Raw genomic sequence first — 27156 nt, forward strand, 5'->3', positions numbered from 1 at the left:
GTCCCCGCGATTTGCCTGTCCGCTCTGATTTAGCTTCTCTTCATTACCTCATCAGCCATTTTCTATAACTACTGTTGGGCAGCTCCTTCTCTTCTCATTTTAGTTAGTTGTCAGCTATGAAATGAAGCGGTACTTTCTGCCTCGCTCTCACAGATGCCTTCCTTTGCATGTGTTCATTCTCCAGGTGGCAGGATGAGGCTTTTGTTTGTAAATAAGCCACGCATCTCACGGATCCTTCAAGATTATTGGGAACATGTAGGAAAGAATATATTAAAAGCCTGGCAGGGTAAAATGGCCCAGGAGGAAAGGCACTGGCTGTTAAACTCGATGACCTGTGTTGGTTCCTGGGTCTCAGATGTTGCAAGGAGAGGTTTGCCCCTGCAAGCCACCCTCTGACCTCCATGCGCACAGGCACCCTCTCTCACAAATTCAACTTCAAAAATTAAAACAATAATATGTTAAAAAGTCACAGCTGGGGTGTGGAGAGATGGGCCAAACAGTAAAGAGAACTGGCTGCTCTTCCAGAGGACCAGGGTTTGATTCCTAGAACCCACATGGCTGCTCACACCTGTCTGTGCCTCTATTTGTAAGAGACCTGACACCTTCTTCTGATTTCCACAGGCACTGCTCACACATGGTGCACAGAGATGTATGCAGGATAAACACCCATCACATAAAATAGAAATAACATAAATCTTAAGGGGGGGGGGTGGAGCCAAAGCCGAAGAAATTGTCTACTAGGTAAACTGAGGCAGCAGGAGGTGAATGTGGACTGACTCCCTAAACCCTGAGCGTGCTTCATGTCAAAGAGAAAGGGAGAATTTAGATATTTGACCGTAGCTATTAACAGCCTCATAAAGACTCAGGGAGGCTGAACATGATCGGAAGGGTCTAACTCGTCATGACGGTCACGTGTGTGTTAAAGCCAACCAAAGTCTCCTCTCTTTAGAAAATATCCCTTGACATTTCTTCTGAGAATGTAATTTCAGTGGCATATAGTAATTCCTTTTTTAAAAAAAATTATTAAAGAAGATTTATTTTATGCTTAATTACGTGTAGATGTGTATGTTTAATGTCTGTGTGTGGGTATGTTTGTGTGAGTGTAGGTACCCATGGAGGCAGTGGCATCAAACCAGCCTGGCACTACAGATTGTTCCAAGCAGGGGTGAGCTACCATGTAGGTTCTGAGACCAAAATGAGCCCTCTTAACCACCGACCATCTCTCCACATCTGTTTATGGGGTACTAGGAATGGACACAGGGCTTCATTCATGCTAGGGAAACGCTGTGCCACAAAACCATATCCTTAGCTAGGCAGTTCACGGTTGTCTGAAGTCCTTGAGGAACTGGTTCACAGAAGGATACCACAGCCAATGAGATATGAGGCTTGGAGCTATGACAGCCATTTTGCCACTCAGAGATCAGCCTGATAATGGAAAAGCCTTACAGAATTCAGTCTGATTTCTCACAAACACCATATGAGTTTACTGCCTACACAGACCTGAAGAAATTAGTATCTCATCTAGAAATTTCTGTGAGTTTTTTTTTTTTTTGAAACTGTTTTTGCATGGCTTGGAGCCAGGGTTTTTGCTCAGTTGTCTTGGAAAGTTTTTGATTAATTCATCCTCAGTCTATCTAGGAAGACCTGGGACTTTATTCGTATCTTGAGCTGTGACCCCTGTGGCATGTGAACAGTGACCCGCAGGGAGACCACTAAGGTATTTATGGCGTCCTTCCAGAGATAGATGTCTGAGGTGTCATTCTCTTCAATGAACACCTTAGAAGCACAACCCCTCACTGTGCTGGAAGGTGGCACCCCAAATGATTCCCCCAGTGGTTTTCCTTCACTGTTAAAGGAACTCAAGTGTACTACTGATCAAGATGATTGAACCTGAATTTGAGTGTATGTACTGCAGAAGGTTTTGAAGAATAATCTCTCTATAAACTTAGAGCAAACACTGGGATTCGAACTGTATATATACAACACATGCTATGGCCAAGATGCTCAGTAGAGGGGCTATGGGGAAACACATGGTATCATCTAGGTAGTAGACCAACAATTAAAAGGCAGGACATCATTCATGGCATCTACACAAAACCAAAACCGTCTTTGCTTGGTAGCATTCCGACTTTGAAGTCTCACAGTGAAAGTGGACCTGATCCGCGGTAGAAACAGATTCTGGCTCCGGTTACAACCAGGAAACACTGATGGTTGTTGCCACCGCAATGCTGGGCAGGGATGCCAAGACTCGGTTCATGTTCTAACAGTGTCTAGTTGGATGCCTGCTACTGTCAGAAGTCGTGCTGAATCTGCCTATGCGCACATGACCTCTCTTAGGGCTGAAAGAGCCTCACGTGTAATTTAGAACTGTCCCGGTTTCTTTTCTGTTGCTGTCAGAAAACACCGTGACAAAGACCGTTAAGGGAGGAAGGGTTTACTTCAGCTCACAGCTCAAGAGTAGAACCCATCACAGCTGGGAGGTCAAGGCAGCTGGGACCCGCAGCAGTTAGTCATATGGAATCCGTAATCAGGAAGAAGAGAGCCGTGGGTAGCTGTACTCCTCTCTCTCTGTTCTGTTCAGTCCAGGATGCCTAGCCAGGGAATGGTTCCACCCGCAGCTAAGATAGATCATCCAGCATCACTGAAGCCGCTCAAGATGCTCATTTGAGGACATTCTCAGAGGTTAATGAAGAGGATAATCCCTCACAGGTGGGTGAAGAGATTTGCCGCCTAGAGGATTCTAAACCCTTTCAACTCCACAATTAACACTAACCATCACAAACTACTGTCTTCTCATGGAGGATGATGGTAATGGCTGCATGTGCTTGCAGGTTACAGGTGGCTGGGGTTGCCCCGGAGGGAGGAGGATGACTAGTCTCTATTGTCAGGTTGGTTGGATCGATAGACACCCAGAGTCTTAGTAAAGCACAGCTCTGAGTGTAGAGGAGCCAGAGTCTCCAGAGAGGATTAGATCCCTAGGGGCATGACCTAAAACACGTTGATCCATTGGTGAGCTAAAAAGTCGTGGGACTCAAGTCCAAATGGATTAAAGACCTCAATATCAGTCCAAACACACTGAACCTGATAGAAGAGAAAGTGGGAAGTACTCTACAACACATGGGCACAGGAGAACACTTCCTACGTATAACCCCAGCAGCACAAACACTAAGGACATCATTGAATAAATGGGACCTCCTGAGACTGAGAAGCTTCTGTAAAGCAAAGGACACTGTCACTAAGACAGAAAGGCAACCCACTGACTGGGAGAAGATCTTCACCAACCCCGCAACTGACAAAGGTCTGATATCCAAAATATACAAAGAACTCAAGAAATTAGACCGTAAAAGGTTAATCAATCCAATTATAAAATGGGGCACTGAGCTGAACAGAGACTTTTCAACAGAAGAAGTTCAAATGGCCAAAAGACACTTAAGATCATGCTCAACTTCCTTAGCAATCAGGGAAATGCAAATCAAGACAACATTAAGATACCATCTTACACCTGTCAGAATGGCTAAAATCAAAAACACCAATGATAGCCTCTGCTGGAGAGGTTGTGGAGAAAGGGGCACTCTCATCCATTGCTGGTGGGAATGCAAACTTGTGCAACCACTTTGGAAAGCAGTGTGGTGGTTTCTCAGGAAAGTCGGGTTCAACCTACCTCTCGACCCAGCAATACCACTATTGGGAATATACCCAAGAGATGCCCAAACATACAACAAAAGTATATGCTCAACTATGTTCATAACAGCATTGTTTGTAATAGCCAGAACCTGGAAACAACCTAGATGTCCTTCAATGGAAGAATGGATGAAGAAAGTATGGAATATATACATATTAGAGTACTACTCAGCAGTAAAAAACAATGACTTCTTGAATTTTGCATACAAATGGACGGAAATAGAAAACACTATCCTGAGTGAGGTAAGCCAGACCCAAAAAGAGGAACATGGGATGTACTCACTCATATTTGGTTTCTAGCCATAAATAAAGGACATTGAGACTATAATTCGTGATTCTAGAGAAGCTAAATAAGAAGGTGAACCCAAAGAAAAACATATAAGCATCCCCCTGAATATTAACCTTCATCAGGCGATGAAAGAAGACAGAGACAGAGACCAACATTGGAGCACTGGACTGAAGTCTCACGATCCAAAGGAGGAGCAGAAGGAGAGAGAGCACGATCAAGGAACGCAGGACGGCGAGGGGTGCACCCACACACTGAGGCAATGGGGATGTTCTATCGGGAACTCACCAAGGCCAGCTGGCCGGGGTCTGAAAAAGCATGGGACAAAACCGGTCTCGTTGAACATAATGGACAATGAGGACTACTGAGAACTGAAGAACAATGGCAATGGGTTCTTGATCCTATTGCACGTAATGGCTTTGTGGGAGCCCAGGTAGTTTGGATGCTCACCTTAATAGACCTGGATGGAGGTGGGTGGTCCTTGGACCTCCCACAGGGCAGAGAAACCTGCTTGCTCTTTGGGCTGAGGAGGAAGGAAGACTTGATTGGGGGAGGGGGAGGGAATGGGAGGTGGTGGCGGGGAAGAGGCAGAAATCTTTAATAATTAAATAAATTAATTAATAAAAAAATAAATAAATAGCAAAAAAAAAAAAAAGTCGTGGGAGATGGCCGCTCTCAAAGGTGGAGCCTGGAAGGGGGAATCAGGTCTTTGGAAGCATGCCTCTGGGGCTGTATCTTGTCCTACCCTTTCCCGTTGTGATCCCCTCTGTTTCCTGTCTGCCATGAGGTGAACAGCCTCTTCCTTCCTGCTGCTTTTGCTGTACTGACCCACCATGAGCTCAGAAATACTGGCCATGCTTTGAACCTTTGAAACCATGAGCAAAATAAGTGTTTCTTTCTTTAAATTGTTAGATGATTTTCCCCCATAGCAGTGAGAGACACAAAACAAGGGTTGAGACTGCCGGCTCTACCACAGGCTTTGGGCAGGGGTGGGCTCTTCCTGAGTCTGTTTCCCTCTTTTGTAAAGGAGCTGGTGATTGCAAAGATGGAGTCTCTCATAACGGTGTTGCTTTTTTTTTATTTTATTTTATTGATTTTTATTGGGCTCTACATTTTTCTCTGCTCCCCTCCCCGCCTCTCCCCTCCCCTTCAACCCTCTCCCAAGGTCAACGGAGTTGCTTTTTAGGAAAGCCATGTTTATAATTTTTTACTCTTCCTGCCAATTGCCCAATCATGGGTTCTGACTTTTTTTTTCTATTCGCATTCTTCTAATTGCTGGATGGAATGTTCGGCTACTATTTTCCTCCCTCTATTGTATCTTTGGTCCTAATGGACTCTTTCGAGCAAAGGCAAGTGCTCAGAGGCGATGTTTGTCAGCAATTCTTAGGAAGCAATTTATCCATTAGCTATTCACTTAAAATCCCATTTGGGTAGGGCCCCCCCGGGAGAAAGTTCAATGGGTGAAGCGGTTGCTGTGTAAACACCAGGATCAGAGTTCAGCCTCCAGCATCTGCTTTAAAAGGCTGGAGGTGGGGCATGGTGCTTCTAATCCCAGCCCTGGGGAAGGGAGACAGGTAGATCTTGGGGGCTACCTGGCCAACCAGTGCAGACCGCTTGTAAAGCTCCAAGTCCATGAGAAACACAAGTGGCTGGCCCATGAGGAATGACAGCAGAGGCTGATTGCTGGCCTCCACACACAAGGCACACACACAGGTACCCGTGCACACAAGTGCACTAACACGAACACTTACCCACACGTACACATATAAGTCTTATTTTATAGAAAAATAAATGCCCACTCATTTTCTATGTACGTGTTGTGGTTTTGTTAGAAAGCCTAGAATGCCCCTGTGCATTTAATATTCATGCACCACTTGGATGCCGTGGGTATTTTGGTCTCCTGAAACTTCATTCCGTTTGCATTATACAGGAAAATTGTTAAAAATCTTTGAGGAAAGAAATTGTTATTTAAATGGTCTCTCAAGTGTCTGGAGGCACTTCATAAACGCTTATGACCATTGCTATAACAATAGGTGAGGTGGCTAGTTTACCGTGGCCTTAGCAACAGAAATGGGAATCACGAAGGATATCATAAAAAGAATCCTAACCATGTTAAATGTTTAATGTCATGTGCTCCTGGTGTCAAAATATTTAAGCACAGTGAGAGCATCGCAAAGGCAGAGGGAGACGAGCATTATGCTCTGCACACACGCAAGGCTTTAGAGAGAAGCCCACAATGCCTAGCTGTAAGATTCACTGCTTGTACTCTAGAAGGTTGCTGTGGTTCGGCAGGGTAGGGGCCCAGATGGGAAAAGCTGAAAAGCAGGGTGTCAGCTCACTAACTTACCCTACTAGCCTTCTCAGGCTCTGGCTGCCACAGAAGCCCTGAGATTATTCTAGACCGTATTTACTCATTTTCCCCTCTGCTTTTTGATACTACTAGGCCTTGATGACGAGGGTGGTGTATTTACACAATGGCCCTGCTGATGCTCTCTCCGGGTGACAGTTGCTTCCTCTTTCTCTGTTTTTCCTTGCCAGGCCTGTGTTCCTTAGCTGCATCGTCAGGTCATCCTCAAATCATCCTTGCGTTCTTCTCCTCTTTTCTCTGCTCCTCACCTGCCAGAAGAAAGCTTGGCAGGCAAGAAGCTTCTAGCCATTCCTCAAACAGAGAAGGTCAGAACTATCACCTTTAACTATGACCTTTAAAGCATTTCTACAAAAGATATCTGCGGTCTTTTGATTGCCTAGAAGTGTCAATGCCTACTTTCCAATGTCTCAGATGAACATGGGCCTGATGACTGAGCTGACATCTAAGCCTTGAGCAGTAACACAACTTCACTGATCTGACAGCGGGGGTCTGGGGAGCTTGATGAGATACCTAAGGCGGGCACAGTATTACTCCTGCGAATATTTAATCTTTTCTTCTTCACAGAGGCAGCAGAAACACACCCTGGAAGGACGTCATGCCATCACCTGTTTCGAATGAAGCCAGTCAGCCTCGTGAACTGCCTTGTTTTATACTGTTTTTTTTTCTTACACAGTGTCTTATCACAGGTATTTGGGCTCAAAAGTCTTGATGCTCAAATTGATATTTACTGTTCTTAGATGACACCCATTTCAAAGTTCACTAAACTAAATGGTTCATACAGGTCCAGTTCAAACAACCAACCAACCAACCAAAGACAGAAAAACAAACAAAACCGGGACCAACAAACCAAAATGCATTGCCGTCTGCTCTTTAGAGACATATTTGATATTTTGGGGGCTCTTCAATTTTGCTACCATCTTTTGTTTGAATTTTCCTTGTTTTTTCTTTTAAAAGTTTAGAGATTATCCTTATTTATCCTTATTGTGTTTGTGTGCATAGTGTATGTAAATGAGTATGTGTGTGTGTATGTATGTATGTGTGCACACATGTGTATGTCAATGGTGTGCATATGGAAGTCTGAGAACAACTTGTAGGAGTTGGTTCTCTCCTTCCACCACGTGGATCCCAAGGATACAACCTTAGCTGTCAGGTTCTGCATCCTGCACCTCTACTCACTGAGCCATCTTACCGCCCTCCTTTTCTTTCCTTTTCGAGACAGGATCTCGGGTAGTACAGTCTGAGTAACAGAAGATTTCTTTGAACATTTGATCTTCCTGTCTCCACTTCCCAAGTGCTAGGATTGCAAGTATTTGCCACAAGAACTAGATTGTGCTCAGTCCTATGTGCCTACTGACTAAACCATACCAACTTCAAGATAGTCAATACTTTTTACATCATAGTTCTAAATACATCAATATGTGGTATGTGTGTGTGTCTGTGTGTATTTCCTCTCTCTTTTTGAGTGTATGTACACATTTGTAGAATACATGCATGTTTGCATGTGTGTGGGTACATGTCAGTTTGCAGGCTCACATGTTTGTGTATCTACGTGGATGGAGATTGATGTCAAGTGTTTTTCTTTGTCTTGTATATATTGTGGCAGGATCTCTGGAAGATCCCAAAGCTTTCAGTTTTGGGTAGTCTGGCTAACCAACTTGCTTCAGGGATTTCCTGTCTCCACCCACTCATGCTGGGGTTACAGGCAGGCAGCTATGCATACATGGCTCTTTTACATGAGTTCTGGGGTTATGAACTCTGGAGCTGATGCTTGTGTGACAAACATTTTATCTGCTGAGTTATCTTCTCGTCTGTTATTTTCTTACTTTACTATATTTTAAATCTTATGCCCCTGAATAGTTCCTTCCAATAATGTATAATTATGATTTACCATACACATTCTCAAAAAACTTGGTGAAAATTAATTAATCTTTATTGTCAAATTGAGAGATATTAAAGTCACCTAGGAAACACATGTCTGGGAGCATTTGCCTGCAAGAACATTTCCAAACAGTTCTAGAGGGAGGAGAACCACTCTTCACGTGTGTCTGGGGTCACCTGAGATGCCATCTGATGTGTCTGTGCGAGCGTTTCTAGAGAGGTGAATGTGTATACTGCTGTTCCACATTAGTGTCTCAGTGAATACAAACGAAAAGGTAAACCGAACTGAACACCAGTGCGTTAGGGAAAGGAGTGCAGAAGTTCCTCCATCTTGCAGTCTTGCTGAGGTCATTTCAAGTTTCACCAGAATATGATCTCCATCTCCTCTAGAAACCCCAGGTCAGGATGTCCTAGCTAACTTATCTCAGTCACTGTTAAAAGTGCTTGTGCAGAACCTCCTCCAGCTAACCGCCATCTTAGCTGCCTGTTTGTGCAGAGCTCTCCTCGGGACTGGCTAACCACTTCACTTTTGTTGAAACGGTTTGCTTTCAACTGCTTACTGTGTGACGCGCCCCCATCCCCTGAAGCTGCCAAATGAGATGCCTGGACAAGGTCTCTGCTCCTAAAATCCCAGTGTTCTGGGCACTTTGGACCACAGCTAGGTCCCTGAACACCTGTGTGGGGTCCCAGTCGGCTGGAATAAAGACTCTTGATTGGTCTTGCTCTGTGGACACAGTGATCCTTTTTCGTGAGTTCCCTGTAACCCTAGCTACTTCTTTTTTCCCCAACTTTAGACGCAGCCTGACATGCATACAGCACAATATCCATACTATGTTTTGACAGCTGTACAATGGCACAGAATAAACATTTCCATTCTAAAAGGCATCCCCACCCCCCATTGTGTTCAGACTGAGGTCTACTGCCAGGGAATGGTTCCATCTGCAGTTTAGATGGGTCTTCCCATAGCAACCAGCATAATCAAGATGGCGACGGACAGGAAAGCCTAGAGGACCATCTCCCTTGTTTTTCTAGATTCTGTCAGCTGACAACACTTGTGTGGGCCTTATCTCAGCTTGTTCCCAATAATTTGGAGTAGATTTTTAAAAACTGACAAAATACATAGCAACTTCGGGAAATAAGTGGAGAAATTAGTCAAAGGGGAAGTAAGAACAGAGAGGCATTCAGGTAAACTGAAGGCAGGCCAAGGTAAGCCCATGTATGCATATTTACATCTTATACACCAGGTGAGCAGGAGAGGTGCATGGTCCTCTTCCTCTGAGTCTGCTTTCTGCTTGAGGGAGAAGTGAACAAACATGATGGGTTCCTGGGCCTAGACAGGGAGAGGGGAATGCTGGGAAGGAAAGGTTCAGAGTGGAAATGGGCAAAGCTGGCCAGTCTCTCTCCTCTGAGATCAAACCCTGATTGACCTACATCACAGTCACTCTCTGGTAACCCCTCTGTCTCCCACCTTCCCACCCGTCCCCCCAATAACACCCTGAGTACTTACCAAGACCCAAGCAAGACACTCTGAGTCCTGATTTCCCAAGATTCCTAGAACGAAAGCAAAGTAAAACAGTTAACACTTCCCCGTGTGAAGCAACATGCAATTTAGCCCTGCATATTATTTTCGCTGACAAGCGCTGAGGCAGAGGGGATTCTCCTCATGGCCCGGGAAGTTCCTCTCTTCCTTTGCTATTCTCATGGCGTTCCCATTTCATTCTGCCATTGAGAAACTCAAAAATCTCTCAGGCTTAGCCTGAGAACAAATTATCTGCCACAAAATGAAGCTTTGCAATTTTCAATTGTCTTTACTAATTTGATACTACATTTCCTGTCTCTCTCTTTCCTTCTAGAAAGTGCTTTCTTCCAGAGCAAGGGCATTTACCTTTTTCACAAACCAACTCTCGATCATTCATCACAGACAATGCCCCAGAAGACACACTTAATAAATGTTGAATTATTGACTTCATGCCTTCTAAGATAGACTATTACTTCCAAATAAAGAACACACATAAATCCATCGTTACTATAATCTATTGTATACAAGTTTGCAGAAAATTAACACAGGAAGTTCAGATAACCCTTTAAAGAAGAAGTCTTATTTCTCAACGTTTTTTTTTTTTTTTGGTTTTCATCTCTAAAAATTCATCAAGTAAAAGGAACATAGCTTTCTAAGTCTGCATAGCGATGTAAGTGGGCGTTGTAGCGCGCATTCAAGTCTTTATGGAAATCCAGAGTCAACCCTCTTCTGTCCTCTAAATACTATTTCTCAGAGAAGACACTCAGTTCCCACCTGGTGAATGTCTCATAGAACCGGTGTGCAGATCACACCAAGGAGGCAAAGTTGAAATAATTGCAACTTTGGGGGAAATTTCTCCCCTATGCTGACCACATGCTGCACAGTCCCCTTCCAGCTTCTACTCCAGAGTGAAACCTTGATCATCCAGTAACCAAGTGCATCACTCACGCTGAGCTGAAACACATCGCCTGGGTCTATTCTGTCACCCAGGTAGGGTTTTCACAAGCCCATCACGATCTTTGGTGGCGCTGAGTGACCAAATGTCTTTATCAGATTTCATTGTATTTCTTAATCCCTCAGAATTCACGAGTGAGGTGAAGAGAATGTCTTAAAGCACATCGGACTTCCAGCCACCACGGATTCCTGCCCCATTTGATCCAAAATAGTCTCGCTGCGCAGGCTTCCCTATTCTATCTGTGTCAGATACGCCAGAAGGAAGTCTCACCACGTTCATTTTTAGTATCTGTTCTCGTTCGACTCAAAAATAAAAGCTCCCCTCTCCCAGGTGAACCCAAAACGCTCTACTGCTAATATTAGACATGAATGACATCAGTATGGGGACATGGGGCACTTCATTCTGTCAGTCAGATTTCTGGAAACCCTGGAGCTTCAAGCCTCAGTGAAGTCATCTGGAGGAAGGCTCTGGCTTATGGAGGCCTGGAAGATTCACTTCCATTTTCTTTTGGGAGGCCCAGCATTGTTTTATGGTGCCCCAGGCTCTTTTTGCTCTGAAGGCTATAACAGAACAGTGTGAACCGAACGGCAGCAGCATCTCGGCATAGTAGCGCATGCCTTTCTGCGGCTCCCAGTTCCTTTGTGAATTGGAGATGCTAAAAGCAGAAGATTAGCAGGCCCAACGTGTTGTTCTAAATTGCCTGCTTGTGGATGAGTGGATCTTAGATATTATCCACAGTTTTAAACGCTAGCATGGGAGGAGTAGCTAGCTAAAATATGTACCTTGCATTTGCCCGAGAAAGAAGCATATTATGCCTGACAAAATTCCCAATTTAAAGGCTGTCACAGCAGGGACGGACGGAAAGCATATGTAAGAGGCTCCAGTTGCTGTGTAGGTGGCGGACACAGTTGGATCTGACCTGGTTTTCCTGTGGCCAGAACACTATACTGTTCATGATGTCATTTGCAATCTCTGCCTCAACATCTCTCTGACTCTCTGTACTCCGCTCTGCAATGCACCGTGTCTTACCTGGCAATTACAAAGGAAGTCTATTTTCTTAAAATGTACATTTAATTTGTCAAGCCAGGTGACAATGAGGGTCATAGGGCACATTTTTTTATACGAGCCTTGAACTAGGCTTGCAGGAGGGGCTGAGTAGCAGGTAGCTGCTGACTCATGGTACTTACATTATAGGAGGGGAGATATGGAGTCAACTGAGTTGACCATTTGATTATATTATACTAAAATACCTTTGGCCTAAGGATGTTTCCATAATTCGAGCACTTGCATGATGAGCCTGCCGCCAAATGATATATAAACTCACAGAAGGCACAACTTAAGTATATACTTTGGTGACAAATGTCTGAGTCTTCAATAATCACAAACTGTCAGCTGATTAGACTACGCTCAGATAAAGAAAACACAGGCCAGTCTTGGTGTTAGCAGTCTGCCAAGCAACTGTCCCTGCCCCTCACTCTGTCTTGGTGATGCTTGCCCACGCCGCAGAGTAGAATTTCCCAACCTGTCCTGTCTCCAGCTTTGAGGGCTACCTAATTCATGAATTGTTCTCACCTAAACTCTGTAAACTTTCTCTAAAGTTCTTAACTATTGTAAGAGTAAATAAAAAAGATAGTGTGATCTAAATTTAAGACTGCCGGGTAAAGTCCATAAGGCCTCAACCCTACAAAAAGAAGTGTGGACAATTAGAAATGCTGGGATTGGGAGAAACTGTCTGCCGGCGGAGGGCACACTGTTATCCAATACCCAATGGTCTACCCTGAAAACATACATATAAAGTAACATTATACAGACCGAATAGGTAGTGTATATGTATGCCAATACCGAATGGTCAGCCCTGAAAACATACATACAAGTAACATTATACAGACCGAATAGGTAGTGTGTATGTATGTGTATATGTGTGTGTATACATGTATGAATGTAACAACAATTAATGAAAAAAAGAGGCCATGGATTTGAAAGAGAACAGGGATGCGCAAGGAGGAAGGGAAAGGGAGAAATGATGTAATTATAATCGCTCAGAAAAAAGGTGGTGATATGGTGGAAGAGTACCCGGCTGGGGCAGCCAGGAAGAACATTTTTAGGGGAGTGATATTTAAATCTAGAGCCATAGAGCTTAACGGATAAAGCAGGGACTAGCATTCTAGGCAGAGTGAACAGCGCGGAGGAGGGCTCAGACTGGAAGAGGCATTGAGGAAGCAGACTCCCAGGGGGAAGAGTGACTCCCGGTGAGTGGGGAGGGGAGTAGAAGCTGGATCTAGCAGAGCCTTATAGATTAGGGTGTAGGCTAGGGGTTTACTCTGCACGGGCCACTCCTGGAAAACATAAGCTGGGAAACACAGGTCAAGGGAGGCAGGAGAGGAGCTAGGGGGCTACGCAGGTGGTCCTGATGAGAAGTGACGCTGTCAGTCAGATTCACGGTGATAGGGCAAGGGCGCCTGCAGGTGTTCACAGACACAAACATGGAGGACTAATTGATTAAGTGTAACGGTGAAAAGGGAGTAATGGACCCTTCTTGGGCTTCTGACTTGGACAGCTGGGTAAAGATGCGAGATTTTATCGAAGTAGGGTGCTTTTCATTTTGCTAGGCTTTATTGGAGAAACAGGATGATAACTTTAATTGACCTTAGGACCTACGGGCTTTTCTGGGATTAGGGATACCAGACACCATAAGCAGAGATAACACTAAGAGAAGTCATATTCATGGAGACAAAGGGATGGATGGACAATTTCAGGGGCGCCAATTCTGTATTGCAGTGGGGGAGGAAGATATATTAGCAAAGGAAATGAGGAGAGGCAAAGGTTCTGGGGGCTCGGATGGGGGTCTATGCAGGAGGCCATCAGGAGACTGCCTCAATGGGGGTAGGTTGGCAGCAATGCTGCAGGCTGCTAAGAGATCAAGAGGGGGTGAGAAGAAATGCCCTTTGGTTGGAAACAGCACGCCCTATAACTTGCCAGTTAATTCCCCAGTAAACAAGTGCGTGTCTTGCTATTATTAAACAGCAATCATTAATTTAATTAATAATTAAATGTGTTAAATTTCACTTTAAAATACTTCTGAATTTAATAGGAATTCTATAAATTTGATATTGGGTGTTTAAAAGTTCCTCTTCTGAGGAGATCTGTAGGTTTCACCAGAAACGTGGAGGCATTCCTGTGTTAAGAGTTTCACATACTGGAGGTTGTTATCAAATTATTTCTGGTGTGTCCATGCGTCTGCTGTAGAGCATATGAATTTACAAGTGTCTCTGTATGTGTGTGCTCATACGTGTACTGGTACATGCATGTGCACATGAGTGCACACGTGTATGTGCATGTCCATGGGAGGGCAGAGAATACCTCTGGCATGGCATTTCTCTGTGAACTTTCACGTGGCTCCTTCATGCAACTTTGTCCTAGAACACTTGCCTTGTTACAGTTTTTTGCTTTGGTGTAAGATAATATTTCCTTCCCTGAATCTTGTAGCAAGTTTGTTTTCTCTGACCTGGGCAACCCTGGTGTTCTTGAATACCCTCTGCTAGGTCAGTTGGAGAGGCTTGGCTTTCAAATACTTCTACCTTGCTATGAAGGAGAGCTTTTGATTACATCAACTGAGAGGGATGTAAAGTAAGAACAATCAACCTATTAGCAAATTGCAAAAAACTCTTTCTAAAAAACTCTTTCTCGTGACATCTCTTACCGCCATCCTGACTTCATGACCCTTCCTGGTGGGATTCTACCTCTCTCGGTTCTAGATCTCCTCTTGTCCTTTCTGTGTTTCTCTCTGACTGGGATGCTGATCATCTTATTTTTGTCTAAAGTAATTAGTGATCATGTCCTTTCTTTTGCAGGCCTGACTAGCTGGACTTTTCTACAGTGCTTGCTGTCATGGGAGCAGAAGCAAATATTTCACTGAATCACCAGTGGGTGGGTGGGTGAAGTTGTTCTTACTTCTGTGATGGAAACTACCAGAGTTAATTATTTTGGTCTTGATACTTTGGTGTTTAGATGATTAAAACTATTAAATAATATATTGCAATGAAAAGAAATAAAATGCCCAAAGCTTAAAAAGGAATAAATAAAACTATCTCCATGTAAACAGCATAATTGTCTTTTTGGAAAAAAATCTCGCTGGGTGGTGGTGGAGCACCTCTTTAATCCCAGCACTTGGGAGGCAGGGACAGATGGATCTCTGGGAGTTCGAGGCCACCCTGGTCTACAGAGTGAGTTCCAGAACATGCTCCAAAGCTACAGAGAAACCCTGTGTTGATAAACAAACAAACAAACAAAAACCCAAACAAATAGACAAAAAAAAAATCCCAAATAATCTCCTAATCCTCTTAGAACCAGCACATGAATTTAGCAAAGTTGACAGGTATAACATTCGCATACAAAAGTCATTTGTGGATTGATTGGCTGGTTCAGTGGGTGAAGGCACTTGCTGCGGAGCCTGAGGACCTAAGTTTGACCCCAGGGATCTACAGTAGAAGGGGAGAAATGATGCCTGCAAACTGTTCTCTCATCCCAACACAAGCAGAGGCACATGCAGCCACATAAATCAATGTCATGCAAGTTAGAAATCAATTACGTATTTAATAACAAGTAACTGGAACTTGAAATTGAAAAGAACATTGCTATTTACAATAGCCTTCCCAGTACGAGATGTAAATCTATCGAAATATAATTAAGACTTGTAGAGGAAAATATTGTAAAACTTGGAAGAGAGATGTAAAAGGTGATCTAACCGAATGGAGATGCACAGCAGCTTACAATAGTGTCAGGATGTCAGGTCCCCTTGTTTTGATCTATGAAGTAAGCCTAATCCCATTTTAAGTCCTAACAAAGTACCTTATAAATATTAATAGGGTGGTTCTAAAATTGACTTGGCAAGGTGAAAAAAAAAACTAGAACAGTCAAGACAATTTGAAAATGAAGAACAAATTTAGGAGGTTCTCACTACCTGATTTTAGGGTGTAATAGAGAGTTTAATAATCAAGGCATGTGGTATTGTCAGAAGGAATGAGGAGTATAGAACAGAACAGAGAGGGCAAGAGAGGTGCATATGTGCAGCACTTAGCTGACTTTTGTCAAAGGTACAAAGGCAATTCAATGAAAAAATAACTTCAGTAAATGGTGCTGCAGCAGATGGAACAATTGTCTTTATGCTAAAAAAAAAAGTGATACAGACCCCATATTGTGTATAAAAATTAGCTTAAAATGGGCTATAGTCCTAAATGTAAAACATAAAACTATAAAACTTGGAGAAGAAATGTCAGAGGAAATCTTGTGGCTTTGGATTTAACTGAGTTTGTGGGGATGGGACTGTTTTAGGATTTCTGTTGCTGTGAAGAGACACCATGACCATGGCAACTCTTAGGAAACATTTATTAGGGGTGGCTTACAGTTTCGGAGGTTTAGCTCATTATCAAACAGCATGGAAGGACATGGCTGCATGCAAGCAGGTGTGGTGCTGGAAAAGGAGCTGAGAGTTCTATACCCTTATCTGCAGGAAGTAACAGGAAGTAAACTGTGTACCAGACTGAGTGTAGCTTGAGCAAAGGAGAACTCAGAGCCCACCCCTATAGCGACACACTGGCTCCAACAAGGCCATGCCTACTTCAACAAGGCCACACCTCCTAATAGTGCCCCTCCCTTTGGGGTCTATTTTCTTTCAAACTACCACAGGGACCAAAAAGATAATCTCTCCAAATTTAGAGAGATTAAATTTAACAAAAATCTAGAATTTTTTGTTTTGTTTAAAATATCATTAAAAGGTTGAAAAGGCAAGATACATTCTGAAAAAAAATTATATGCTACAGGTCAATATAAAATGACTTAAGTGTTGAAGGGATAGGGGCCTGAAGAAGTTATTTGGTGACAATTAAACTTCTAGGAAGAAAATCAGCTCAGTGTTACTATATTCTGGGAAAAATCAATTTAAAACCATAATAGATGCATTAATATACTTGTTAAAATCTATAAGATAAACATTAAAACAGCAGACACAAATACATATTATCAAGAGGTAGCAAAGCTTCAGAGCCAATGAACTCTCATTCCTCGCTGAGAAGAGTACAAAATGGTATATTCCACTTGAAAGACAGCTTGATGGCTTCTTAGAAAGTTAAGCATATTCATGCTAAGTGATTCAGCAGTTCTATTCCTAGGTATTTACTTGAGTAAATTAAAAAACGTCTGTTCACACACAGAGAAATGTACTCAAATATTTATATCAGTTTTACTCATAATCACCCCAAATTGGAAACCACCCAGATGTCCATCAACTAATGAATGGATAAACACATTAGGCTCTCACATAATGAAATACCACTTGGCAGTCAAGGGAGGGGAACAATCGATTACACGAATAACATGGCCGCGTCTGAAATGCAGCTTGCTTAGTGAAAGAAGCATTGGTTCTGTTTATACGACCTTCTGGCAAAGATGAAAGTAGAGGGAGTGGTCAGTGTTTGGAGGTGAGGAGCAAGGCTGAGTGTAAAGAAGGAATTTGGGGACTTACGCAACTGCTGTGTATGGGATGTGGGTGATCAAAACCCATACAATTGTAAAACACAAAAAGTGTAGGGTGTGCTCATCCATAAATGAAATATACCCTTTCTCCAAGACTCAGGGACGCCTCAGAACATGAGTGCATGTGAGCATGTATACGTTTGTGCGTGTGTGTGTGTGTGTGTGTGTGTGTGTCTTCTAAACAGTATCTTCTGGACATGGAATGGCTTTGTGCTCATGAGCTCACAGCAGCTGGGGTTTTCCACACAGGACCTGCACAAGGGCAAGCCAGCCAATAGTTTAGCATGGGTGGGAGAAGAAAACACGAGCTCCCTCCCACCCTTGCTGAGGCCCTGTTGACGAGGCCTCCCTCTCTTGGGGAGGGAAAGTCAGATTCCTTTAGGGATGTGTCCCTGGAAGGTTGATGGTGGCCCTGTGGATGGCCCAAATCTGTGTATATTTGAGAAATACTAGTGGATTTAATGAAAGGAAGGAAGGAAGGAAGGAAGGAAGGAAGGAAGGAAGGAAGGAAGGAAGGAAGGAAGGAAGGAAGGAAGGAAGGAAGGAAGGGAGCGAGGAGGACATGAAGTTTGGAAGGAATATAAGCAGATCTAGGAGAAACTGGTGGAGAGTGGGGGTGGGTATAAACAATATACATTGTATCCACATATAAATTCTCAAAGAATAAATAAAAAGTACTATTATATTAAAACCCCACAGAACCATAATCTCATTCCATGAAGATTTTAAAGAGTCTATCAGGACCCTAGGGTACCAGAGATGAAATACAGCTTGTTGGAAATTAACCTAACTGTATTATAATGAATACTAAACCACACAGGATGAGGCAGGACCAAGAATCTGACCTGGCTTTTGAAACAGAGTTCTAACTGCATCCCGAAGACTAGGACAATAAGATACATGTGCAAGCCTCACACTGGGTAAGTTTCTTTCCAGCAGGCCCATGAGTTAGTGACTCTGAAACTAGGCTTGGTTGAGAGATGCAATGAGAAAAACTTTGTGCACCAGGTTGGGAAATTAAATAAAAGCAGAGGAAAACTGAGGATCTCTTAAAGCTAATACCCTTTCACTGCAAGTCATTTCCTCTGTAACTATGCTCAAGATGCCGGAGCATTCTTAGTTTTCAAGCTCAGTGGTTATTTCACACATTAGCTCCTGAGCTGTGCTATGAACCAGCTCTTAGAATGACGGATGTGCATCCTCTCCACAAAAATAAGAAAACGTGACCTGGCCACTAGTGGAAATTGAGTCCAGATGGCTTGTGGTGGCACTGTGAACCTTTGCAATGGCTGCTGATTGGCCAGGCTGAACTGCTGGTCTTAGGTTACCCTCATCTTTCATCCTCATTTGCTCTTTTCATTCTCTTGGGATCTGTTTGTTATGTCTTAAACCAACTTGTCATCGCTCTTCCTGTGTGACCAGAAGTAAAGTGGTGTCTGACCCGAGGGCAGGAAATGGTGGTGGCTAGTGAGGACAGCTGTTCTAGATGGTTCTATGGGCAGAGGTATCTGTGCCAATCCTGACTTTAGCTGGATTAAAGGGAAAGCTCTGCTGCAGGTGCCCAGAACGGAAGAAAAGAGAGGAGAGCAGCTTAAACCTCAGCCTCCGGCAGAATGTGTTCTTTACAAACCGGCAGATTAAACCGTATTTAATTGAAATATTTGAAGTCCCCTTGCAAGTGGAAACAAAGCTACATCTCCATGGGGCAGAGGCACAAATACATTTTAAACATTGACTTCAGGCATTTTTAAATTAATCGCTGTACAACAACCTTAAAATCCTGTGAAGTATTTTTGTCTTCTATTTGATGAATAATCCACCTGAGAAAATTAAAGCAATAGATTTCAATTGGCTAAAGTCAGTGTCTGTGATTTTCAGGCTGAGAACTTAATTGATCCTGAATAAGATTTAGATGACAAGACTTCATAGCTGAATCCCAGTATTGATGGCCAACTCGCTGCAGATTTGAGAACTCCTTGGTGTGGCTTCAAAGCCATCCATATTCCCCTATGGTGTCATCATATGACAAGGAGGAAAATCACTGTAAGAAGCAGGCACTGTCTATGATACGGCAGTCTGACATTTTGTTACCATAGTGAAAACTGCAATGATTTGGACAGTTGCATGTGAAAATAGACAATATAATAAAGCCGTGAATTACTTTGCGTCACACATGCCCTTGGCTTTTAAAACTGGAGATGCTCAGCCACTCAGAATGTATGCGTGGTTCTCTTTCACTTAATGATTTTGTCTGTTTAAGCCCAACTTCTTAACTAACAACCCTGCACAGAGGTGCCGCTGCCGTCTGTATGTTTTCCCAAGGTGCATATGTAAGAGCCACAGCCTTACTGGGCAAGCATTGTGTACCCATTTCACACACGAGGAGGAGAGCCGAGAGACTAGTGAATCCTGGTCCCACACACCTCTCAAGGATATAGAGAAGTTCGTTATGGCTAGCTTGTTGGAGACTGAACCTACCACTCTTTGGGCTGTGTCATATTCTCTACCTAAAGAAACAGGCAGCTCAGGATGACCCAATCAGCCAGGGTTGGGTTCCTGCTCAGTTTGGTCAGCTTTGGCAGCCTAGAGATGAGGGAAAACAGAAGCTGGTGCAACCTGACTGGTGATGCATGCGCCTGCCTGTGCCTTCCCAGGCTCTGCTCCACCTCTGCTTTGCAGCTCTCAGCAGCATCTTCCTGATTGACGCCAACTCCAGAGGTGGGAGTTGGTAAGCTGTCAATCATCCTGCTCTTCTCCTCATCAGCCCTCCACCACAAACATCGGAGGGGGAAGAAAAAGACAGAAGGAAATTTACAACTTGAAATGGTAGAGAATTCATCCAAACCGATGTCATCCTGTTTTGTATGTGTACTTTTGGAAAGAGAAACAGAATGAAGCTTGTTTGTGTGCTCTGTTGACGGCAGATGAGAAGCAGGGCGGGAGGGTCATATTAATGACCTGTGGCCTGTGGGCTCTGAGGCCACTGAAGGGCAATGGAGAGGGAGGGGACCTTGAAAGCGACAGCTGGCTCAGTAAGGCTTTCAGCGCGGTTCAGGTCCATGACTGCCTCACAGCTGTCGGTAGTTGGGAGTTCAGGACCTAAGTGCAATGAAGCACATCTCAAAGATGTCGTTCTTCCCTTCACCCTGCTCATGCTGAGTCCCTGCTAGAAGACAGTCACTGCTCCTGGTGGAGGGCTATGACAGCCATCAAACAGGTCAAGTCCTGACCCCAGGAGGCAAACATGAGTGACAGGTGCTCTGGAAACACAGAAGAAGTGTAGAGGCATGAGCTGATCTCCCCACACACACCCTCACCCCTCAGCGCGAGGACAACTTCTGGAGGAGGAGGAGGAGACAATAGAGTGGCGACATGGAGAGTGGGAAGATTGTAGAACTGAGGACCAGAGTGTCAGGCAAAGGCATCACAAGGCCTAAAGGAGGGGGGACAGGCATGAGAAAAAAAGAGTTAGGCCTGGTGAAGTTCAAAGGCATGAATGGAGAGCGAGACCAGAGGGGACTAGAGAGGCCTTCATATTTGCCTACGCTTGGAATGTTCTTCTCACAGATGCCTATTTCAGTCTCCTTTCCCATAAAGCCTTCTGCAGTTGCAGCGAGAGAGCTAGCTGCTTTCTACTCTGCTTGTGTCTCCCAACTCTGCCCTTCTAGTGCAATGCTGTGCACTGCCTGGTGAATCTGTCCCTCTACAAATGATTGCGTTTGTAGAACCAGGCAGACAGTCTGTCTTGGTTATCTGTTCTCTGGGTCAGGGCACAATGCCAGACTTCCTTCTGATGACCACTCTACTGGGAAGGACCATGACCTCTCGGTCCACGGGGGGTTGATGAATCCACGCTTATCAGGGGCTCCTTTTCTGTTCCTCCTTGTCCCATATTATCTCCCGTTTCATTTGACTGCTTTTATAATAACGTCCAAATTCCTATCAATGTAAGATACATTGCTAGCGAGCATCCACTTTTAAAATGCCGATAGACCCATGAGAACTGAGCTTATTCAACCATCATGTGTTTCAACCTTTGCTGTGCACTGCCCGATTACTGTGCTCAGATCCTAAGGGACAAAGACTACATTTTTTTTTCTCATCTATTGAGTCAAGAATTGCATATCAAGACCTGGCAGTTCTACTTTTGAGAATACATCTAAAACAAAAATTCAGATTTGCAAATTAAGTTTTGGAATAAAGACATAGACTGTAGTAATTACCGATAATAGAAAAGGAAGAAAATTGATAATGAGAGAGAGACTTGTGAGGTTTTATCAATATGATGGATAGCTATTTTAAAGTTATTAACGAGTATTTTTATTAACGTTCAACAAAAAATGTTTTTATTGCTAGGTTAAATTACAAGGCAAAATATGAAATTTGTTACAGTATTTTTAGAGCCACTTATTCAACAGGTTTTTTTTTTTTTTTTTTTTTTTTTTTTTTTGAGACAAGGTTTTTCTGTAGCTTTGGTGCCTGTCCTAAAACTAGCTCTTGTAGACCAGGCTGGCCTCAAACTCACAGAGATCCGCCTGCCTCTGCCTCCCGAGTGCTGGGATTAAAGGCGTGCGCCACCACCGCCCAGCAAGTTTTTAAACTTCTACTGTGTGCAAGGACTGAGACAGCAAAGGGAAAGATGGACAATCATCGCCTTTATGAGCCTTGAAGTCTTGCTGAAAAGACAGCAAATGGTTACCTTACATTCTGCTGTATGTTATAAAAAAGTGTAGGGAATAATGAACACTTTTGGTTTGCCAAATTGTCAATGTACGAGAAGGGGCGCAGTAAAGAAACTGCAGAAATGGCCATTCCATGGTTGTGTATGTGTGTGGGGGGGTACGTTTTTGTGGTAAATAAGAGAAAAAATATCCAGAGGTATCTGAAAGATTTCAGAACAGAGAGAAAAGGAAACACTTTGGGGAGGGCCAGCAGACTGGAAATGGCCAGGGCTACCAGTGAGAGAAGAGAGACTCCGGGAGGTAGCGAGGTAGCAGGGAACCCTGCATAAAGAGAACAAAGGGGTATCTCGGGGGAGGGAAGCCCAAGGAGGTGAGAGGGGCCAGTATGCTAGCATGGGGGCTTTGAAATTTATAATAAGTGGTGGGAACAGAAACCGAGGGGACCTGTAAGCCAGCGGGACTTTGATATGCTGATAGCGGCCACAGGTAAACCCAATGGAGAGTCTTTTCTGCCACAGGTGACAGAAAGGACTCCTTTGTTTTCACAGGTTTCTGAGGAATTCTGGCTTTTATCTAACTATCAGAAATCCTTCTTTAGTCCAGCTTGAATTGATCCTAGACATTCATTTTTGAACGTACGAATTGCCTTTTGAAGTTTGGGGAATTGACATTTCCTTTGGACCTGACAGTCAAGGGTCCTTGCATACCACAGCCCAGAGGCTCCTGGCTGTGAAGCCCTTAAGAAGCTATGAGGGCTGATGTAATAAGAAAGGCAAAATTTCCAGCACTTGAAGGAATTAAACACTGGCCACCTGTTTGGGGTCACATCACTTATTCTCATATGAAGCCTTATTCTTAATCCTCCACATCTATAAAACACATACCTTAGTTTTTAATTATAAAGTTACAGACTTAAAAACTGTTCCTGTTGGAAGCCTACTTTAATGCCCACCATACAGGAAACATTCAAAACTAGGTATTATCCAACAAGTATCAACCTGTATAATTTTCAAGATGTTTTCTAAAGGCTTTGAGATGATTTTGTAGCCCACAGGACATCTACTAGTACGCTTATCTAGCATCATGCTTGGCTCTAGTTTTGGCTGCCATCTTTGTTTTTCTTAACTGGAATAATACATACTGTGGCTGAACGATGGATAAATAAACAAATTATGACAGGGCAACATAGTACAGAGTTTCCTCCATCTTGGATTCTTGTTGAGGTCATTTCTGGTTTAACCAGAATTTGATCTCCTTGATAGAGAATCCCAGGGAAAATCGCCCAGCTCTCTTCTAGGAACCCAAGGTCAAGATACCTCGACTAACTCACTTAGGTGCTGTTAAACTTCTTGCTTGCACAAATTCACCCCTTGCAGCTGCAGATTGGGATAAAAGGATGTGGTTTTTGCCTTTAAAATCCCTTACCCTAAACCCTCGTCCTGGATACTTGAAAGTAACCCCAGCCAGTGGAACTAAGACTGTTGGTTAAAAACTGTGTCTGAGAAGTCATCTTTGCCACACGGGCTCCCCATAACTAAGTGACAGATCTCGCAACTAAGTTAAGAAATCACACTTTCATCTGGCAAACTGTGCTCAGGAGTCAGGCGTCTCTGCCACAACTTCAGAGACCAACCTGAGGTTCCTACACATTAACAATGCTTTCCTTGACTTCAATATGTATTCAGACATGAGTGGATATACTGATTCCCTGAGTAAATATCAGATGGATCCAACAGCTTGGGAGAACAGCAACCATAATAAAAAGCATCCCCAAAACAACCTATTAGGTGATTTTATAAAATACATTGCAAGCCAAACTCTCTTACTGAGGTTTCTGCTTGTGTCTTTCTTGTGTCTTGTCTGGGTACAAAATAAAAGTAGATGCTGGTATAACGCAGTACTGATTGCAGCCAATGATCACTAATGTTACTAAACAATTAGGGCTACACCACACACACACACACACACACGTTTTCTGGTGGTCCAGGCCTATATTTCCAGGTACTCAGGAGGATGATTGGAGAGGTTCTTAATTGCAAGTTCAGGTCCAGTTAGGACAACTTAATAAGACCCTGTTTCAAAAATAAAGCATAATCAAAGGATTGAGCATATAGCACAGTGGTGGAACACTTGCCTAGCAGCATACAAAGCCCTAGGTTCAATCCCTGATAACATCTAGCACACACAAAATTTGATAAGGGATGTCTTGCTCTAACAGCTGGGCAATGACTTTACGGAAGCGTCACTATAAGCACTGGGCAACGAACCCTAAATCTGGAATATATAGACTTTGATCCCACCTCATAGAGACCCTGTCTCAGAACTGACTATTTCTTCATGCTTACCTGTGAGTGTTGAGTCTATCCTGTCTTTTACAGATGAAAGTACTCCAAGTTGGAATCTAGATTACGTGATCATCCTACTTCAATTCAGTAAACAGCTATGTGTCTATGAGTCTTCTGTTGGAAACAAAACATCTCCCTTTTGAAGAAAGTAGGAAAAGAAGCAAAGAAGCGAGGACTTTCTAGGATAACTGAGATTTCTAATTATTAACCACCTGCCTGGTCTGATCCTAACACTCCAGAAGGGACAGGATAGAGGAGAAATGATCAGAGAGATTTGTGGGAGCCTCAGACTGAGAGCTTACTTTTTGGACCTCAGGATTCCCAAGAGAATTCCAAGCCTTTTCCACCAGCAGGGCTTGGCCAGAGGGCAACACCACAGGGTGACCCAGCTACTTCCCCACAGCCTGAGATATTTCTACACTTTCTTCCACTCACTGATGACATTCCAGTAAGAAAGACAGAGGTGCTAGATTGCAGATAAATAATTTGACTGCTTAAAGTCAAATGGGATGGAATTAGCTTTGAATGGAATATTTTTAAAAGCCTTTTCACCTGTCATCTTGCAGATGACAAGCCTTTATAGCACTGTCATCTGCAAGAAAGGACACTTTAGGGAAATATATGATCAGTTATATTAAAAAAAACCTTCTCCCTCCCTGCACACTTATATCCTCAGGGACAGGACAAGGTGAATCTACAACAAATATTTATTCAATGAGTCATAAGCAGACAGCAAAACCTGATCCTGGTATTATCCTACAGAAATATTAAATCACTTCCTGAAATCATATTTCTAGTTATCATAATAGAGAGTCTGACACACAAACAAAAAAGAATAATCTGTGTCATTTGGACAGTGGGTTGTCTCCCTGGGATATAATAGAAGCTGGTCTCCAATATTACAAGCATTTAATTTTCCTTTTTGATGTTTTCCACAGCTGTTGCCAGAGGCAAGCTAATAGGTTACAGTCTCTGCTGACTTTATTCACATATGGAAATCCCAGTGTTCCAATATTTACCAGTTAAGCAAAAGCCACATTTTGAATAATTACATATCATCTCCTCATCAGATGTTCAGAGAGATTAAAAATATACAGGAGACCCATCATTAAAATAGCAGGTTTTATTTATCTGACTCTGGGAAGTTTGATAATAGCTATATTAAAGTTTTCTAATATACATATTTTCAATGAAAACATGGTAGGCTAAACATAGGTTTATGAAGAGCTTGTATGAAGTGTGGGGAGAGATCTATTTCTTTAAGTGGATAGAAAATATGTTTTATGACTAACTTGTAAATGTGCTATTTTTCTATTTAGAGATATTAGATGCTTTAGTATTTAATATTCATCTCAAGGGTTATGAAACATTGTGATCATTGCCTTTCTTGCATACTCACACCCACAGTACATTTTTTGTATTCTTTTTCTTTAAAACCGTAATTTGCTTTTCTAAATGCATTTCTAACTAGTGTAGACAATAAAACTGAAAATCTTTGGAAATTCTGCTATTTTTCTGTTAACGAAATCCTTAAAAAAGAGTCCTTTCTTTCCTTTCTTTCTTTCTTTCTTTCTTTCTTTCTTTCTTTCTTTCTTTTCTCTTCTCCTCCTCCTCCTCCTCTTCTTGTTCTCCTCCTCCTCCTCCTCTTCCTCCTCCTCTTCCTTTTGACAAATGTAGAGCAAACATAGAGAAACATTTTTAAATTGACTTTGGTTCATTTTGGAGATTGCTCATTTTATGACTTTGTTCTCTTTCTGAAAAAGAAGTTCAAGTCCCATTGGGTAGTGCAAGTCTTTGGGTAAAAAATAATTAGTCAAAGGGAATATGGAATGTGCATTCTTGTCAGACAAATGGAGGGGAAATCTGGACTCAGACCCATAAGGTAGCTTCCTATGGATTAACTGAATGAGCTTGGTCTCTGGTGATGGATCAAAGTAGCCTCATTTCAACACCAATAGAAGCGTCTATCAGCTAATGCATCCTTAACTTTCATTGCCTCTACAGAAATAGAGACAGTGAAGACTCAATTCAGCAATCCATTCAGTACATTTTCAATGTCATGCACTAGAGCAGTCATAGAACATCAGATGTAGAGCCTCTGACAAAAATCTAGTCTGCAGCCGGCTCACCTTGGACTCATACGGCTTTCTAACACAATATGCTTAAGGCAAAGCAAATATCCATGAAACAAGAGACACACATGCTAGGAAATGAAGGGTAGCACCAGAGGGTTGTTTCAGAATGACATTTGTCTATACTTTCTTTTACCTTGATGCTTTTTGCTTATTTACTGGAAGCCCTATGATTGGATTTAAGATGTTTATAGGTGATGTGATGGCTGAATCAAGGTCTCTTCCTATCTGGACACCTGGGACTGGGTTACCTGTAAGTAAGAATGATCCTTGCTAGGGCACTGTCTGGGTCACTGTGTTGTCCTCAGAGAGGATGCTCTGAGTAGCCTATAGGTCTCACTAGTTAGGTTCTGGGGGTAAGGAGGAAGGAAATACAAGAAGATAAGGCTCCCTCCGTGACAGGTGAAGGACAGAGCTAAGGAGGAGAGGTGGGAGCAAAGCTGTGGGTGGGAGCTCTGTGTGTTGAATTGTCTTCCAAGACAGATGGATTTGAGCTGACAGGTTTCACCAGGGAGAGAAGGGAGCAGGGGATGGTAAGAGTTGCAACTGAACCGGAAAGCACAGACGGTCAGTGGGTCTGAGGCGAGCCTGGGATCCCGGAGAAGAGCTAGGGCGATGGAATGGGGCTGGAGAGAGCTTGAACGTCATGTATAATTTGAAACGTAACCCGTAGGTGATACAGAGCTATCAGAGTATTAAAGCAGGATGAAGTGGCATCCAATTTGCATTTTAGAAAGATACTGACAGCAGTGTGGAGGATGGAGTGGGGGAGGTTGCTA

At 43.1% G+C, this 27156-nt stretch overlaps 1 protein-coding gene across 2 annotated transcripts in view; it reads right to left on the bottom strand.

The window, feature by feature from the left end:
- Positions 1 to 27156, bottom strand: part of Kcnab1 (potassium voltage-gated channel subfamily A regulatory beta subunit 1) — a 332096-nt gene that overhangs the window by 82852 nt on the left and 222088 nt on the right. For both annotated transcript variants that reach the window (XM_057757376.1, XM_057757377.1), the window contains exon 2: positions 9721 to 9764. In XM_057757376.1, coding sequence (XP_057613359.1) covers positions 9721 to 9764 — 44 coding nt within the window. The remainder of the gene's footprint in view (positions 1 to 9720; positions 9765 to 27156) is intronic.

The sequence above is a fragment of the Chionomys nivalis genome, chromosome 24 (genome assembly GCF_950005125.1).
Source record: "Chionomys nivalis chromosome 24, mChiNiv1.1, whole genome shotgun sequence".
Lineage (NCBI taxonomy): Eukaryota > Metazoa > Chordata > Mammalia > Rodentia > Cricetidae > Chionomys > Chionomys nivalis.